The sequence below is a fragment of the Centroberyx affinis genome, unplaced genomic scaffold (genome assembly GCF_046629955.1).
Source record: "Centroberyx affinis isolate AG114_WGS23_722 - 3 ecotype Tasmania unplaced genomic scaffold, CSIRO-AGI_Caff_v1 ptg002837l_1, whole genome shotgun sequence".
NCBI lineage: Eukaryota > Metazoa > Chordata > Actinopteri > Beryciformes > Berycidae > Centroberyx > Centroberyx affinis.
This window is the reverse complement of record NW_027280979.1, coordinates 66,931-85,173: the sequence shown is the minus strand read 5'-3', so window position 1 is coordinate 85,173 and position 18,243 is coordinate 66,931. Positions and strand designations below refer to the sequence as shown.

Genomic DNA, 18,243 nt, shown 5'->3' with positions numbered 1-18,243 from the left:
AACAGGAGGCTGCTGTCAGTTTGTCCAGACAGAGCGCTGACAGCTTCACAAGCCGGGTTCACACTGCAGGACTTCAGGATCAAATCCAAACTGCTGCTCCTTATCTGTGTTTTTTAGCTTTTTTTTTTATGACTGTTTATGTTGATTCAATGATGTAACCCATTAGGCATGGGACGATATGAAAATTTCATGTCACGATTATCCTGGCCAAAATAATCGCGATTCACGATATTATCCCGATAATCATCAAAATATGCTTAAAACTCTTAAAATGTCACTAAAACGTACTGGAATCACTTTAGCTTACATTTTGTTAAGAAACAAATATTTTTATTGCATCATAGGACACATATCTTTTTTATTGTGAACATCCTTTTTAGTGAAAAACAAACAAGGACAGATTCAGACTCTCAACCCCCAACACCCAGCAGGTAATCACAATGAGAGAAAAAAATCCATTAATAAAAATAATCTACCTATCAACCTGATATCCAAGCATTCACATGGTTCAATTAGATATGTGTTGTAAATGCACAGTAAATGAATAACTTGTTTTGAGGATATCCACAGGGTTCCCATGCAGGTCTGTAAAGTCTGGAAAAGTATTAAAAATTAATTTGATCATTTCCAGGTCTTGAATAGTTTGGGAATTTGAAAAAATGTCTGGAAAAGTATGGAAAATGTTGCGGTTCAGGTCCGATACACACATAATTCTAGCTTTTATGTTGTTGTAGAGCCACTTTGAGTCCACAGTTTTTGTTGATGAAGAATAATGTTCAGATAGAGGGACGCTCTTATTACCCAGCCGCTGTCAGCATGCATTATATCAAATACCCACCAAAATCAAATCCAGTCAAGAACATAGGGTCTGGGGAAAATATGGAATTTTAAAACGGAAACCATGTAGCAACCCTGCCAATCATCTCACATATTCTGATATTTGTCGCTGTGAAGAACAATCTTCATCTATACAGTGATATGACCTAGTTAGCAGGGGCAAGATGTCTGTCTGCGTAAATCATATTGAACACCAGACAAAATCTTCAAAACAAATCAAGGTCTGGAAAAAGTATGGAATTTTTTAAATTGAAAATGTGTAGGAAGCCTGTTTCCAACACATTGTGGTTGCAGTTGTGACTGAATTGATGCGTCTACCTAAACGCTTGTCCTACATAGTTTGTTCACCACTGATTGTGTTTAGTTAGATCTAGCTAGACACATTCTCTGTAAAGTCCTCTGAGACATGCTTGTGATAAAGGGCTATATAAATAAACTTGACTTGACCTGACTTGACTAAATATGGATTAATTCGGCTATTTCGCTTTCTTTACATTGTTGTGTGTTGTTCTACTTTATGCTAAGTTTTCATGAGGAGATCAGCCTGCGAGTTGATTGGAGTGGCTCAGATTAAATCTATAAACCCCTTGACACTACCAGATAATCTTTGTTGACTATTGGTCATGACCGAGCCTCAGGTTGGGATTCCTTCTGATTTTCAGGATCATCAAATCTGGTGGAAATCAGCCTGATAAATCCTCTGGTGCGTAGAAGCCATTTTGCGACCAAAGAGACGCCCGAGACGCAGAGATCGCATTGGATTCCATTTTAGCCGGTGACGGGCCACAGCTCAGAGATTCAGGGAGAGAGGGCCGGAGAGAGAAGAGAAAGAGAGAAAGAATAGAGGGAGAGCATGAGATGGAGAGAAAATGGGTGCAAGGAGAAACAAAGGTAGGGAGGGACAAAATGAGCAGAGGAAGAGAGAGAGGGAGATGAGAGGAGAGAGGGAGATACAATGGGAGAGACAGAATGAGAGAGAGGGGGGGATTGGGGAGAGAAATGCAATTTGAGAGAGAGAGAGAAAAGGAGTGAGAGAAATACAATTTAGGAGAGAGGGAGGTTTGGGGATAAATGGCCCATGGGAGATTGAAAAGGCAGAAGAGCGGCGATTGTTGCCTCCCTCAAAATAAACCCACTCCACTCTTGTTCATTTAACACCTAGCTGCCCCCCCCCCTCCTTCCCCCAACACACACACACACACACACACACACACACAAACACACAATGAGGCGTCTGTAATTTTGGCCTTGGCAGTGTGTTTTTCTCTGTCTCGCTACGTTTTTTTTTTTTTTGTTTCAGTTTGGCTTTGACTGATTAGAGAGCGGCACCGAAGCATGATTGAGTGTGTACCCTCTCACACACACACACACACACACACACACACACACACACACACACACACACACACACACAAACCAACTGTTGGGCACATCTGGTTTATCTCATTGCATCTGTGCCATCAAATCGACATACACACACTACACACACACACAATGAATACACGTACACACACTTTGCATACACATATGTGCACACACACACACACAATGCTGATACATTATACTTACACACATCCACTCACTCACACACACATAAATTAATTTGCATACACACAACCACATACACACACACACAATTTCACAATAATACAACCAACATAGACTCACTCATATACACACAAACAAATATACATGCACACACAATTTCAGACGCACACATTTGTATATGCACATATGTACACTCAGTCACATAGACACACACTACACACACACACACACACACACACACACACACACACACACACACACACACAGGATTGCCTTGTGTTTTCCCAGTAAACACAATCAGAGTGGAGTGCAGGGTCTGATGAGGCTGCAGCGCCGGCTCAGTCTGCTCTGCCCCGGCCTGCAGGCACGCGAAACCCAATCTGAGAGAGAGAGAGAGAGAGGGAGGGAGAGAGAGAGAGAGAGAGAGTGTGATGGTGAAAAAGAGCGAGCGAAAGACAATAAGTTGGAAGCATGGTGTTGATTTGAAAAAACAGAAAGACGAGCCCCCGAGCCCCCCCGAGGAAACAGACACCAGGCTTTGTCTCCTCCTATAAATATCCTCCCTCATTCTCTTTCTCTCTTTCTCTCCATCTCTCTCTCTTTCTTTCTCTCCCTCCTCGTTCTCTCTCTCTCTCTTGCCCTCTCGTTCTCTCTCCTCCCTCCCTCCCTCGTCATCTCGCTCATTCTCTCCCTCTCCCTCTCTCATTCTCTTTTTGTCTCTCTCTCTCTCCCTCTTATTCTCTCTCCTTTCGCTCTATTATACTTCTCATTCTGTCATTTTCTCTCACTTTCTTTCTCTCTTCTCCCCCGACTCTCTCTCCCCATTCTCTCTATTCTTATCCTCTCTCTTCTCTCATTCCCCCCTCATTGTCTCTCTCTCTCCTCCCTCGCTCTCGTTATATCTCTTTCTCTCTCTCCCATCTCCCCCTTTCTCTTTCCTCTCCTCCCCCTCATTCCCCCTCATTCTCTCTCTCCCTCTCTCTCCTATTATCTCTTTCTCTCTGTCTTTCTCTCTATCTCTCTCTTTCTCTCTCTCTCTTCCTGCTTGTTCTCTCTCTCTCTTGCCCTCTCGTTCTCTCTCCTCCTCCCTCCTCGTCCTCTCGCTCATTCTCCCTCTCTCCCTCATTCTCTTTTTGTCTCTCTCTCCCTCTTATTCTCTCTCCTTCCTCTCTATTATACTTCTCTCTTCTCCCCTGACTCTCTCTCCCCCATTCTCTTTATTTCTCTCTATTCTTATCCTCTCTCTTCTCATTCACCCTTCATTGTCTCTCCCTCTCCTCCCTCGCTCTCGTTATATCTCTTTCTCTCTCTGCCATCTCCCCCTTTCTCTTTCCTCTCCTCCCCCTCATTCTCTCTCTCCCTCTCTCTCCTATTATCTATCTCTCTCCCTCTCTCTCTCCCTCAATCCAGTTCACTGGTGCTTTATTGCTATGAAAACAAAAGCAAGGCAAACTTAACAAATAGGCAACCACTTGGCAACCATGGCAATGTGACATAAACAACAGCAACAAATGGTTCAGTAATATCAGATCCATCAATTAATCAATCAGTGGGCGGACTCATCCAGAGACATCCGATCAGCATTCCCTGCATTTTTCATATTGTTGTCCGATCCTCTCATTCTCTCTCCCTCCATCCCTCTTGGCAGATGAGTGTCTAGACTTGTTTTGATTTAAACCCCCCTCTCTCTCTCTCTCTCTCTCACTCACACACACACACACACACACACGCACACACACACACCCCACCCCGCTGTCTATCTCTAACTATAGTCAGACTCAAGGCGACTGGCATTACTGGCATCGCACAGATCGTTTGCTGGTGCAGCTGCTTTCTCAGAGCTCGCGGCGTTCAATCCTTTGGCCTTGCGCTGCCTCTCCCTCTCCTCCCCTCCTCCCCCCTCCCCCCTCTCTCTCTCTCTCTCTCTCTCTCTTTTGCTCTCTCAACCCCCCCCCACCCCCCCTCTCCTTTCTTCCCGCTGAGCTCTTCCAGAGGATGACTTCACACTCTGGAAGAGGGCAGCGCTCCCCCAACAGCAGCGAAAGACCTCGGCGGTGGCGGCTACGCTACGTTAGCATCCGAGAGCCCTCACAGCAGCGTGGCGTACGCCCCAGACACCCCAGCTGGAGAACAGAGAGAGAGAGAGGAAGAGGAGGAGGAGGAGGAGGAGGAGGAGGAGGAGGAGGGGGGCAGAGAGAAAGAATTTGGAGGGAGGAAGAGAGAAGGGGAGAGGATTTGAGAGGAGGAGGAGGAGGAAGCAGCAAAGAAGAGAGGAGGGCTGAAAGTTTTTGATTGCTTTCGAGATGGGGGTCACGCTCCGGCGTTGTGCGCGGAGCCGGTGAAGAAGCGCACACTCCGGATTTTCAGAGGCTGACAATTCAAGAAGAGAAAGAGTGGGGGGGGGAAAGGAGAGAGAGAGAGAGAGAGAGAGAGAGAGAGCGAGAGGTTGGAGTGGCAGAGAAGAGAGCCACAGTTCGCAGAAGGAAGGGAGTTTGAGAGCCAGACGTCCGCATAGTACCGTCAGTGGAAACACATGTTGCTGAGAGGCTCGCGCTGCTGTTACTGCTGCTGCCGGGGTGTGTGTGCGTGTGTGTGTGTGTCTGAGTCTGAGTCTGTGTGTGTGTGTACAAAGGCAATCAGCGATGCCTCCTCTCCCGTCGGAGCGTGACAACTCGGGACGGACGACCCGCCAAATCCGACGGCCGAGAGCGGCGTCTCGAAACTGAGATGAGACCCGATCCGCCAAGGTCTTTCCCATCAGGAGCGGGATCTTTCCTCCCTCGCCGGGTTTGACCGAGGCCCGTCCGTCGCCCTCGAGACGAGCTCTCTGTGCGATCGCCGGAGACGCGGTGGCATCGGAGGAGGGGGGGTGGGGGGTTGTGTCACGCCGTCTGAAGACGAGACGCGTCGGGAAATCGATTCGCCGTTTTCGCCTCGCCTCGGCTCGCGGGGTCGCACCAGTGAGTATTAACGGCGGGTCTGATGTGTTTTTTTTGGGACCGTGGTGACAGTGGGGTTTGTGCGAGGAGGAGGCAGGTTCACCTCTCTGCTCTTGGCCTTGAGACGTGTCACTTAGAGGCAGAGTTGGGTTGTTTTTGCCAATTCAATTTCAATTCAAGTGTGTTTCTCTGGCATGAAAATACAAAGCGATATCACCAGAGCATCAGGGTAAAAGCAGCATTTGTAGATTAAATTTCCTTTCCAGTAGTGAGTTCAGGCGATGTGAGTGCGTTTCAGTGTCTGGACCATGGAGGGACCCGGGCTGCTGCGTATTCTTTTAAGTTTAGCCCTTTAAGACAGTGGTTCTCAACCTTTTTCATATCAAGGACCCCTAATTTAGTACAGATTAGGGCCACAGACTCCCATTTGGTGTGAGATTTTTTTTCTCTCGCACCCAAATCTGATATTTGTATTGCTAGATATGATTCTTTCCAGAATTCCATGACTATCTGTATTGTAGGTAGAGACATATAAGAGTGAAACTATGATCAAAATAGTCATTCCTCTACATTCTCTAATTGTGTTAACTTCTTGTAAATGAAATAATGGTGAAGTTTAATAATACATCAATTTGCTGCGGACCCCCTGGAACCCCCTCGAGGACCCCTGGTGGTCCCCGGACCCCACGTTGAGAACCACTGCTTTCAGAGGCATCGTTCAAACAGGCAGGAGTTAACTGTCTGCTCATGGGGCAGGTGGGGCAGGTGTCGCAGGCTCTGGATAAGACAAAAAGCAGGGTTTTTCCAGGTTTTTAGAGACTCTGGTAGCTGCAGCCTGCGGTGTGGTTTTACCTCCTCGGGCCGGTTGGCTTAAGACATTCCTAAAGGACAGGAGGGAAGATAAGGCTGCTCGCTCACATCCAGGACTCTTATGAAAGGAAGGTATTATTAGATTTTCCCCGAAGTGGTCAGTAGATCACTGAGGTAGGACAGTGAAGAGCTTTAACCGGGCAGGGAAAACCTTGATCACAGGGGAGGGCAAGTCATTATTCTTGGATGAGTCAGAGCCTGAGGTGATGTCATTTATTGACCATGCTGAGAAAGCCCCTAAAGGTGTGTGTGTGTGTTTAGGTGCCTTGCAAATATCCCATTTAAAGGTGCTGCGTGTAGCATTTTAACATCAGTAAATACATTTTGAGACATTAGTATAATTACCGTAAACAAACGAGACCATCGGCGAGAAGGCTGTCTGCCTCTACCGGCTTCTACTCTGCATTTGACTTTGTTTGCCACTGGGTTGGATTTCACAGGAAAGCTGCTGGATTGCTTTACAGCACAAAGGGAGATTACTTTACGGCACAAAACAGTAAAGCGGTCAGTTCCAGCTCAAACACAGCTGGTTTCAGAGTTTCTTGCAATACGTGACAAAATGCAAACGTGAAATGTTGCTATAAATAAACACTAAGGGAACGTCACTCCACTGGACAGGTATTTTCTTTCTCTTTTTTTTTTTTTCTCGCATAATTCCAGAAGGTTGAACAAGTGAAAAGCCGATAGAAAAAATCACTTCCAACATGTTTATCCTCCTCAGTAAAGCAAAAGAGAAGACAAAAACGTACGCAGAACGACACCAGAGAGAAGACGGCAAGGGGAGGACAACAGCCTGTTTGCAGCAGGAAGCAACAGGGCTTATGGGAAATGTCTTAATTTGAAGAAACACTAGCACTAACAATAGAGGAGACCAATCATCTTGACCATTTGTTTACAGTAATTATACCAAGTTATTACAATTAACTTGACAATGATATATTGATGTTTAAAATGCTACATATAACACCTTTAATACAGCTGGTCCACTACAGATGCATGTGGGTAGAGTCGTGAGTAGAGCTGCAACGATTAATCGATTAATCGATTAGTTGTCAACTATTAAATTAATCGCCAACTATTTTGATAATCGGTTTGAGTAATTTTTTAAGAAAAATAAGTCAAAATTTTCCGATTCCAGCTTCTTAAATGTGAATATTTTCTGGTTTCTTTCCTCCTCTATGACAGTAAACTGAATATCTTTGGGTTGTGGACAAAACAAGACATTTGAGGACGTCATCTTGGGCTTTGGGAAACACTGATCCACATTTTTCACCATTTTCAGACATTTTATAGACCAAACAACTAATCGATTAATCGAGAAAATAATGGACAGATTAATCGACAATGAAAATAATCGTTAGTTGCAGCCCTAGTCGTGAGTAAGGAGACTGTCCTTTAACCAGCGACCTGTCCATCACTGGACAGGCGACCTGTCAATCACCAGGAAAACAATGTTTTATATCCATTATATCCCGTTGACACAATTATTTTGAGCTACTTTTTTTTTTTTTTTTAGCAAAAGTTGGGTTGTGGTCCATTGACTTCATGGAGTTGGGCGGTTTGGAGTCTTTTTGGAGCTGGACTCTAGCGGGCGTTAGAGGAACTGCTGCTGCTGCACTTCAGGATCGGCTTCAAAATTCACCTGTGGTAGCTGAGCCTGACCTCTGACCTCCCTGTGGAGGCACAGTAGATGTTTTCTCAGAGTAAAGACCACATGTGGGCTTGCGCAATCTACAAATGCGTGCATGTGCTTATTCTCCTGTTTTCCCTTATCTATCCTCTCTGTTGCCCTCATTTCCTTACCCATCACTTCTCTGTACTGTATGATCATTCTAGGGTCAAAAGAATATGTTAATCCTCTACTGTTATTGTATGCTGTGGCTGTGACCTTTGCACTCCTTACTATTGGTTGCTTTCAATATCGGCGATTTAGGAATTTTAAGCTTATTCTACTGTTGCATTATAAGTCACTCTGGATCTGAACGGCGGCTAAATGCCTTGCAGTCGTGCAGGTGTGCAGGGGGAATCTGGGAGGATTTGAGACCTTGACTCACCCCACAGCACTTGGTGGGGGTGGCTGACTCTCTTTATTAAAAAAGAAATGAAGGGAAGAAAACACAGAATTTTTTTCCTCTGTGTTTCTTCTTCTCTAGTCGCAAGTGGGCAGGAGGACAAGGCTGAAACTTTCTGTGGTTTCTCAGTAAAATGTTAAATGTTTTCTACATGTTTTGTAGGCTGTCTGTTCTTCTCCAATGCACTTATTAACAACAATACTCGGGTATTCATGATTTTTAATTTTTATTTTGCACACATTAAAACAAAATGCATAAAAACAAATTAAATAAAAAAGAAATAAAAGTGTGCAGATGAGGTGAGAAACCCACTAGATTATACAGTTTACTAAGACAAAAAAAAAAAACATACTACTGACTTTCTGTTTTAATGTGCATAGGAGGATCCAGGAACTAAACAAAAAGAGCCAAGAAAAGACTACAAATTGAGGCTGAACCCCCCCCCCCCCTCTCTTCCTCCAGGTACACAGGAAGATTCGGGAGGACTCGGACATGGCCCAGGACTCCCTGCAGTGCCTGGCCCAGCTGGCCTCCATGCACGGGCCCATCTTCCCCGACGAGAGCGCCCAGATCTCCTACCTGGCCCACCTGGTGGAGGGGCTGCTCAGCATGATCAACGGGTCAGTGTCTCAGAAAGACAACACACACACACACATAACACATCATCATTATCAGTGTTGGTAGTAGTAGTAGTAGTGATAATAGAAGTAGTTAGTTAAGAAGTATTATTAGTATTTTAGGATTACTGTGTATGTTTTAGTCTCTTGTCTTTCAAGGCTAAAACCAGAGTTTAAGTTTGTTTACTCTACCTGCTACTGAGGCAGGTGACCAACCATCATTTGGAGTCTTGTTCTAATTGGCTGGTAAAATGGCGATCATGTCTGGTAAATTTGGCTGATAAGTTTCCTGTCTTGGGTAGCACATGTTAATTGTTATCGTCCATTCCAAATGACAAATTACATATTTTAATGCGTTACTGAATTTTTTTTTTTGGATGTTGCGTTATGCTCGTGTCACAAAACCACAAAATCCTGGAGTTTGACAGTTAGCAATTTTATTTTGTTGTTTTTTCATTGCAGCTTCAAAACAGAATCAGAATCCACTTAAACAAAGATAGAAACGCATATTAGAGGAACCCTCGAAAGCACAAACAGTCAATATTGGTGTTGGACGTAGTCAAAGGAAATCATCAATCAATCATTTTCACACTCGACTAAAGGGGGCGGGATCTCTTATTTGGGCTGACAAATGATGTCACGCTTGAGAACACAGTTGTTATTACATGGCCTTCAAAGCAGCGGCACAGATGATAACCAACAAAACAAACTAGCTGTTTTTAATCAGTAGTCTCAATGATCTCTTTCATTTTGGACAATTTGGCAAGTCTTAGGTTGGATATTCTGCAAAGCCTTGAAGTGATTTTTGGTGAACTGATAGGTGAGGCTTCAGAAACAACAGAGAGGACTCATTCAAATCTGCTGATAAAAGGCAGATCCCAGGGGGTGAAGGACTGGTGCACAGCCGCTGCACTGGGAAATGAAAGCACCGCTCTGCATTTGCTTTCCCTTGGATAATTAAAGGTTATTGTACTGTGATGCACTGAGGGATAACAAAATATTATGTGGTTAAAATTTCATAATGCACGGCTACTGAATGTACACTGAATGTACAAAATGTTAGGGACACTTTTTATTAACTGATGATGTGAATCCAGGTAAAAGCCATTATCCCTTATTGATTTCCCTTATTGAATCTGTACTAATCACGAAGGAGGAGATGTATATAAAGAAAAGCAGACGAGTTAGAGAAGAATTTTTAATCTGTTGATATGTAAATTGTGCAAAAGAAGCTGCAACTCAGTAGCAGGCAAATGCCCCTAATATATTTTCTGAATTCAGTGTATAATGAATATGCTGTTTGGCCGGTGCTTTTCTATGTACTCTGCCGTCCGGTGCAAGTGCAGTACAGCATGAGGCATCCACACAAGCATAAGGCACAATCAGTAGACACACTTAACTTAGAGTGTCATTTTGCTCTTTATCCTTCCCCAACATCTCAAGGATTTCATGTTTTTGAAAATCAGAGACTCAACAAGTGATGGCGGCAGAGTAAAGAGACCAGCCAGCAGGAGAGTGACTCACACCGTTCCATTTCTGCTCTATTTACAGGAAGTAATTGCTTGTTGAGTCTCTGTGTGTTTTTAAAGGTCTCTGATTCTAGCATCAACAGGCCTGCTGGGAAATGGGCTGGTGAAGGAATAGCCTGGCTTCCAATTCAGCGCCAAATAGGGTTAGCCAGCCGCTCGACGTCCCTCGGTTTCCTCTGAAACAAAATTTATGTGAAAGTGGATCAAATTATGCCTTTATTCCAAACAAACAGACTGGTGTTTCAACCAGCGAGGGAAATCAGCACCAGCCCCCCAGCCAAACACTGGTAAACACAGGGTGTGTTTGGTAAGTTTATCTACTCTACCAGCCACTTGTGCAGGTTTTTTTTCACAGGACTTATTTCCATTGTGGTCCTTGGTGTAGTTAGATACACTCGGGCAGGTAACTGACCATCATGTGGTGGTCTGTTCTAATCTAAACATGCCTGTGGCCTGTGGATGAAAAAGTTCGTTCCTTTCCTGGTTTCTACGTTACTGCGTCTTCATCACAAAGAAGCAGGAGTGTCAAAACTTCACTCTGGTTCCACTGTAATAAATCAAAAATTAAACCGGAAGTATCTTAAATGCAAAAAGTAAGTTTATTAATTCTCTATGCAAGTGCACAAATGAACAAAAGTACACAAGTGAGCGAAGGACTGACACAAAAAAGGCTTTTATACATTTGGCTTTGCAACATGTTTCAAGCACAAAGCTCTTCCACAGGCAGCATCCACTATAATAAAGACATAAATGAATGTGTGTGTGTGTGTGCTCCAATGATCAGCTCCTTCTATTTTTGCTGAATATCCCTTTTACTCTCTCTCGCTCTGAACCTGTTTTGAGCGCCGATTTGCATAAGAAATAAACGCAGCCTCTGTTGTTTCATGTGCAGCCTAAAGCTAATTTTCCCTCACCGCTCCCACACTTCCCCCGCAGCCGCTCCGCTGCACATCAGTCGTGTTTTGGGCACGCGAGTCAAAAAAAAAATAAAAATCAGCAGTCAGCGCTTCCAGTCAGAAGTAATGCAACACTTGTGTCGAGCCTGTAGTCGGCTCCGGTCTGGCAGAAATAATCTATTAACGCTCGGGTCCTGGTTCAGCCGGCTTCGTCCAGTAAAGCGGTGAATTAATTATTTGAGATATGAAACATAAAACCCCAAATAGGGCCACATCTATATAGCCAACTTTTTAAAATGATCAACCGAGGTGATTCACGCACTCACTCACTAATTCATGCTTTCACTAGCATTAGATTTGCGTGTTTTTTTCCCCTGGTTTTGAGCAACTCTGAGGCACTCATTATAGTTCTGTGATTCTTGTATCACCTGGTTGACTTTTGGGGCCGATGAAGACGTTAAGCTTCTGACGGCGTGTTGAGAAACATTTTGAGCTGTCCGAGACTCCGGCAGGCCGTCCAGGGAGAAGAGAGAGGCCGCTGAGAGGATATTGATCGTTCCTGCATGTGGTGCTGCTGGGAATCAGAGCGCCGGGCTTCAGGAAGATGCATTAAAAGAGATTACTGGTCTGTTTTTAGCGGCGGGGCGGGGTGAGGGGGGGGGTTCGGATCCCGGAGCGGACGGGAAACGCTCTCCACTCTCCGCTCTCCACAACCTCAAGTGCTGCCGAGGTGCCGCTGAGTAAGGCACTTCACCCCCCACAAGACTGTGGTTGTGTAACTTTATTATCCATTTAGGAAATTCATCTGGTCCCCGGTGCACAAACATACACACACAGTAACAATAACACATCAACAACAACATCAACAAAAGCAAACTACAGCAATTCTAAAAAATAAATTTTAGTAAGGCTGGGTATTGGCAAGGACCTCACGATACGATACGTATCACGATACATGGGTCACGATACGATTGTATCACGATACATTGCGATACGATACATATCGCGATACATTGCAATACTCTACATAATTTACTGAAAATTTAAAAATAGAGCTGAAAATACAACTTGCTGTGTGCCACCTGGGTAGTCTAATATGTACATCACATTATATTGATAACTCAGCAGACAAATTGAGTCAAAACTATTTAATTCAAAGGGATTTGAGGGAAATTTAAGGACATTTTAAATCCGTGTAAAACATGAATAATTTGTATTGATACGAGGGTCTGGAAAATCAATACAATATCATGGAAAAAAATATTGCAATACTCAGCTGGATCGATTTTTTTTGCACAGCCCTACAGTCTCTAGTAGTTATAGTCTGAAGTAAATAAATGGGTTGGTAGCAATAAAGATATTTTCACAGTGTAAAGCGTATGAGACTGTAGAACTGAATTCAGTACTGACTGCTGAATACATTAATGGCAGCAGGAACAAAGGACCACTTGAACCTGGTTGGTTTAATTTTGCTCCGCAGCATTCTGCCTCTTTGACTACTTTTACATTTCTGGTGTACGGGATGAGTCGAGTCACAAAATGAAGAGGACCTTTAAATAAGGATTTTGAATGACTGTACTTTTACTCATGGTTGTACTGGGAAGCTCCCAGTGTGAATGTGTGTGACTGGATCAAAGTGAAGCAGGATGAAGCAGGAAAAAAACAGAATATGCGGTCAGTCAATCTTAACTAGGTAAATAAAGATTTTAAGCTGTCTGTTATGTGTGTGAGTGTGTGAAAGAGAGAAAGATGTGATTATCAGGGCCAGTAAGAAGGAGGTGTGTGTGTGTGTGTGTGTGTGTGTGTGTGTGTGTGTGTGTGTGCGCCTTTAGTGGAAGTGGTTCTGATCTGAATTAAAGGGCCATGCTCTAATGTATAAATAACTAAGAGACTTACACAACACACACACACGCACCAGCTTGCCGTTGGAGCACGTGACTCTGTGAGTAGGGGTCTCTCTCTCTCTCTCTCAGGCTCTCGCTCGCTCCCTCCTCTCTCGCTCCGTCTGTAATCACCTATTCTTGGAGCTTTTTTCCAATTGCCTCATCGGAAAACCATGCAGAGAGGGATGGCCGATCTGCAGTGATTGAACAGCTCTGCTCGCAATTTAACTCCATCTGATAGGGGTTAGCTAGGCCTCCGACACACTGAGGCTCTGAGCTCCAAACTCCAGCTCAGCTTCCAGAACTTTACGGCAAGCTGTGTGTGTTTTTGTTATTATTTTTTTTAATATTTCAATGTCTTTTTTTTTTAATGTCTTTTAATGTATTTTATCGTCTGTTTAGAAAAGTGCTATATAGATCAAGTTTAAAACTAATCAAATGGTTTGGACAGACTGTACTTCAGTGTTTGAACCCAATATTTGCTGGCGTCTGTCCTGCTGAAGTGTTTTTGAGCAAGGCACTGAATCCCCACCAGCTCCAGACTCTGACCTCTGACCTCTCTTGAGGGGAAAAAAGAGAATTTCCCCACGGGGATCAGTAACATAGTGCGTTATGTCATTATTATGAAATAAACAGAAATGTAGGAAATGACCCAGGGCGTTCTTACAGTACATGGGAAACACATCCCAGTCGCCAGTCACAGCTGCTGGACAGGGAAAATGAAAGCAAAGCATGGCCTGCAGCAGTGTAGGTGTTAATAAACACAACATGGGAGTAACATGGCTCAGCAGGGCCGCCGCACACTCGTGACGCTGTGAGTTTGAGTCTGATTCATGACCTTTGTGGCATGTGAAACCCTCTCTCTCTCTCTCTGGCTATGGTTACACTTGACATTTCAATGGGATTTTTTGAGATCTGACTCAAAGCCGCATGTCCGCACTAGGCCTGAAAATGGCTGTTATGTATCGTATATGCCGTTTATTTAAGTCTGGGTCTGCATTACTTTTCCCTGCTCTCCCTCACCACCTCTTTACATTGCTTATATGGGTGTTATGGCTGGATTCGGTTCAGACTGTGCCGAATTCAGATCGCAAGCCTGTCCACTTCCATATCTGGTTTTGAAGATAATACAGCAATGTGGGCAAAAGTGTTTTTTTTTTTTCACTTGACGCTTCTTGGTATGATCAGATGATAAAAGTCACTTCTCTGTCCGTTCTGTCTGTGGAAAACTGCTCTGGTTAGGGATCGGTTTTCCTGCCTGTTTCCTAGCCTCAGTCACTAGTGGGTAAACTGGAAACTGACCCCAGTTCAGCCTCGGCCTCCACCTCACCCTGCAGCGTGGAAACTGGTCTTCTTCAGGCCAAAGCAAAGGGTTTGAACTGAATATGGAAAAGAAGCAGCAGTTGGAACTTTCTTAACCTATGTAGTTTAACCCAGTGATTCTCAACCTTTTTCATATAAGGGACCCCCTAATTTAGTACACATTACTATTATTATTACCATTTGCTGAGATTTCGTTTCGCGGACCCAAATCTGAGAATATTTTTATTGTTAGATATGATTTTGTCCAGAATTCCATGACTATCTGTATTGTAGGTAGAGAGATAACAGAGAAACTATGATCAAAATAGTCATTCTTCCACATTCTCTAATTGTGTTAACTTCTTGTAAATGAAATAATGGTGAAGTTCAACAGTTCATCAATTTGCTGGGGACCACCTGGAACCCCCTCAAGGACCTCTAGTGGTCCCTGGACCCCACGTTGAGAACCACTGGTTTAACCTATTCTTCCCCCACTGGCTGCAATGACCAGTGGATTCCAAAATTTCACCAGATTCCTTCACTGTTTTACGAACAAACTACCTATTAGGATGAGTAAGGAGCGTCCAGATGATGGTTGGTTACCTGCTAAAGTGGCTGGTAGAGTAGACAAAGTTTAACGAATTAAGTAGAAAAAAGCGCACATCCAAAAAAAAAAACGTACAACTGTCATTGATTTCACAGTATAGAAGTCTCATTTCAGTACGCAGAGCTCTGTCCGTTAATCGTAGATCTTCTTTTTACTTTCTGTTTGTGTTCCCAGTATTGAGATCGAGGACTCGGAGGCGGTGGGCATCTCCAACATCATCTCCAACCTGATCACCATGTTCCCTCGCAGCGTCCTGACGGCGCTGCCCAGCGACCTCTTCACCTCCTTCATCAACTGCCTCACGCTGCTCACCTGCTCCTTCGGACGCAGCGCCGCCCTAGAGGAGGTGGTGAGTAACACGCCCGCAGCCGCCTCTCTGACGCACATCCTCTTCGTGGCATTCAAATACATCGGCTTGGTAGACAAACCCAGAAGTGTTTGAGATCAGGTTTATTTTTTTTTTTTTACAGAACTTCGATGCACACAGGCCTTTCGGTTCTTACAGGCAGGTTAGCAATGCTGTCAGTTAGAGCTGAACAATTAATTGAAACTTTATCGAAATCGCAATATGGCCTACTGCAATTTTCAAATCGCAGGAGGTGCAATATTTGTTAAAGGTGAAATGTGTCAAAATAGCATTTTAAATGAAATATTGTGGTGCTGCAGAGATGTCCTGGCCTACACATCATATTCTACAGACTTAAGAAAACATCTTTGTTTTGTACAGATCCCTGCAAAAATCACACCATAATCATTTTAATCCGTTTTTCAATGAAAATGAGAATAACGATGTAAAAATGATCATTCCCTCTAATATCGCAAATCATATCGCAATTGCAATATCAGTCAAAATAATCGCAATTAGATATTTTTTCAAAATCGTTCAGCCCTACTTGGTGACGACAGGCATCGAGCACAAGACAGAGTGTCATTTATAGTGATAACTCAAAGACAACTCAAAGAAGTAATAATAGTCTCATTCGACAGATCATTTCTGAATTTTATGGATGTTTTTTTTCCCCAAAACTCTCGTCTCCCTCCCTCCCTCCCTCCCCAGCTGGATAAGGACGACATGGTTTACATGGAGGCCTACGACAAGCTGCTGGAGTCGTGGCTGACGCTGGTGCAGGACGAGGAGCATTTCCCTCGCGGCTGCTTCGTCCAGCCGGCCGTCCAGGTCTTCAACTCCTACATCCAGTGTCACCTGGCCGCCCCCGACGGCACCCGCAACCTGGTGAGGCACCGACGCTACAGACACTGACTCTACAGACACAGACGCTACAGACGCTCACTGAGTTTCAGTATATCGGTATCGATCTTCATGGTGTGTTTTGGTGGAAGACCGCAGGAATATAACAGGAATATCCTCCTTCCCCCCCCTGCAGTCGGTGAACGGCATATCGTCTCATGAGGAGGAGGAGATCAACGAGCTGCAGGAAGACGACAGAGAGCTGTTCTCAGACCAGCTGGCCAGCATCGGCATGCTGGGCCGGGTGGCCGCCGACCACTGCATCCCCTTGCTCACCAGGTGAACATACACACACACACACACACACACACACACACACACACACACACACACACACACACACACACTGCGGCGACCTGGTCATCTCTCCACCCGGCTTCAACTCTTATCCCTCCTTGTTTCTCATTGGTGGAACAACTTTTCACTTCCAGTCAGAACACCAGAGTTTAGGGCTGGGCGATAATTCAATATTATCGTTTATCGTCTTTCAGTGGAATCATATCGTGATATGAAGATTTTAATATCATGACACACATTTCTGCTGTCTAAATTGATGATGACAAGCAAATTTTACTTAAAAACTCTCATAAAAAGACGTATGCTAGGAATATTATTAGAAAATTTCAGTTTTGTTTGACATCACACCTAACATTACCATTCGGTTCAATGTGACGAACATTCATTTGATTATCTAACGTGATTTTGCATACATGAACCATATTGTGATATATATTGATATCAAGAAAAATCCTTATGATTATCATGATATTGATTTCAACCATACTGCCCAGCCCTACCAGAGTTGCTTCCTGTAATCCAGATATCCTTGTTCTAGTCTTGTATATAATTCACACTTTCTTTAAATGTTGATGGGGGGAGAAAACACTTTTGCAGGCCTCTAAACCTAAACATCACAATTCTCTACTGGAAGTTCATTCTTTCCAAATGAGAGGATCTGTTTCCAGATTTCATTGCGTTAACTGTTTCATTTATTCTACTTCTGGAATTATGAGGTTCTATCTGACTTTTTTTGTAGTCAAAAGTGAGTTCTCCACATATTCATGATGTTTGAATATTACTTTATACTTGTGTGGTGTTTTTTTGTTTTTAAATAACCTTTTGGGGTTAAATATTTAAAAAGATAGGAAGTACATAACAGTCAATGATTGACCTTTGCCCTCTGACCCCGCAGCCTGCTGGAGGACCGGGTGACGCGGCTCCACGGTCAGCTGCAGAGGACGCAGCAGCAGCTCATGGCCTCGCCTGACCCCGGATCAGTGGACCGCAAAGTCCTGGACGACCTGTATGAAGACATCCACTGGCTCATACTGGTCTCAGGTCAGCCTCGGGAGTCCACATAAAACTCCCACTGAATTCATGTCTTTTTTTTTTTTGGAAGTCCACTCTCCTCTCACAGCGTTTTTTCATTGAGGCAGACAGTAGGAAATTGAAAAGCAGGAGACAGCGTAGGGGAGAGAAGGTTCTCGATTTGATCTGAGGTCAGATCCGCGAAGTGTGAGATTCATTATCCCCGTGTCACGTTTATTTATACATCTATTTATTTATTCATTGAGTCTGATGATCTCCCGTTAGCATAAAATGAAACCTCCGACTGCACTCTAGGGGGGTACAGATCATCAACCGCTGCTAAATTTAGGCCTGTGGGCTGCTGTGTGACGGAGTATTGATGTGATCGAATTCGATTTTGGGAAGCGCAGGCTGCCAGTGGGGTGAATCTGGAGCCAGGCTTGTTGTTGTGTAAATGGATTTAAAGCAAAACAGACTTACTCCAGTGTGTTAACCTGTGGAAAAGTACTGTAATACTAATACTCTGTTTGTAGTTAGTACAACCAGTTTCCTATAATCTTCATTTTACTTGCATACTTGCAAAGTA

General features: G+C 44.0%; 1 protein-coding gene across 2 annotated transcripts in view; it reads left to right on the top strand.

The window, feature by feature from the left end:
• The window catches only part of xpo4 (exportin 4), a 78,262-nt gene that overhangs the window by 34,070 nt on the left and 25,949 nt on the right, over window positions 1-18,243 (top strand). For both annotated transcript variants that reach the window (XM_071536166.1, XM_071536167.1), the window contains exons 8-12: window positions 8,729-8,886; window positions 15,275-15,449; window positions 16,158-16,334; window positions 16,486-16,628; window positions 17,542-17,687. In XM_071536166.1, coding sequence (XP_071392267.1) covers window positions 8,729-8,886; window positions 15,275-15,449; window positions 16,158-16,334; window positions 16,486-16,628; window positions 17,542-17,687 — 799 coding nt within the window. The remainder of the gene's footprint in view (window positions 1-8,728; window positions 8,887-15,274; window positions 15,450-16,157; window positions 16,335-16,485; window positions 16,629-17,541; window positions 17,688-18,243) is intronic.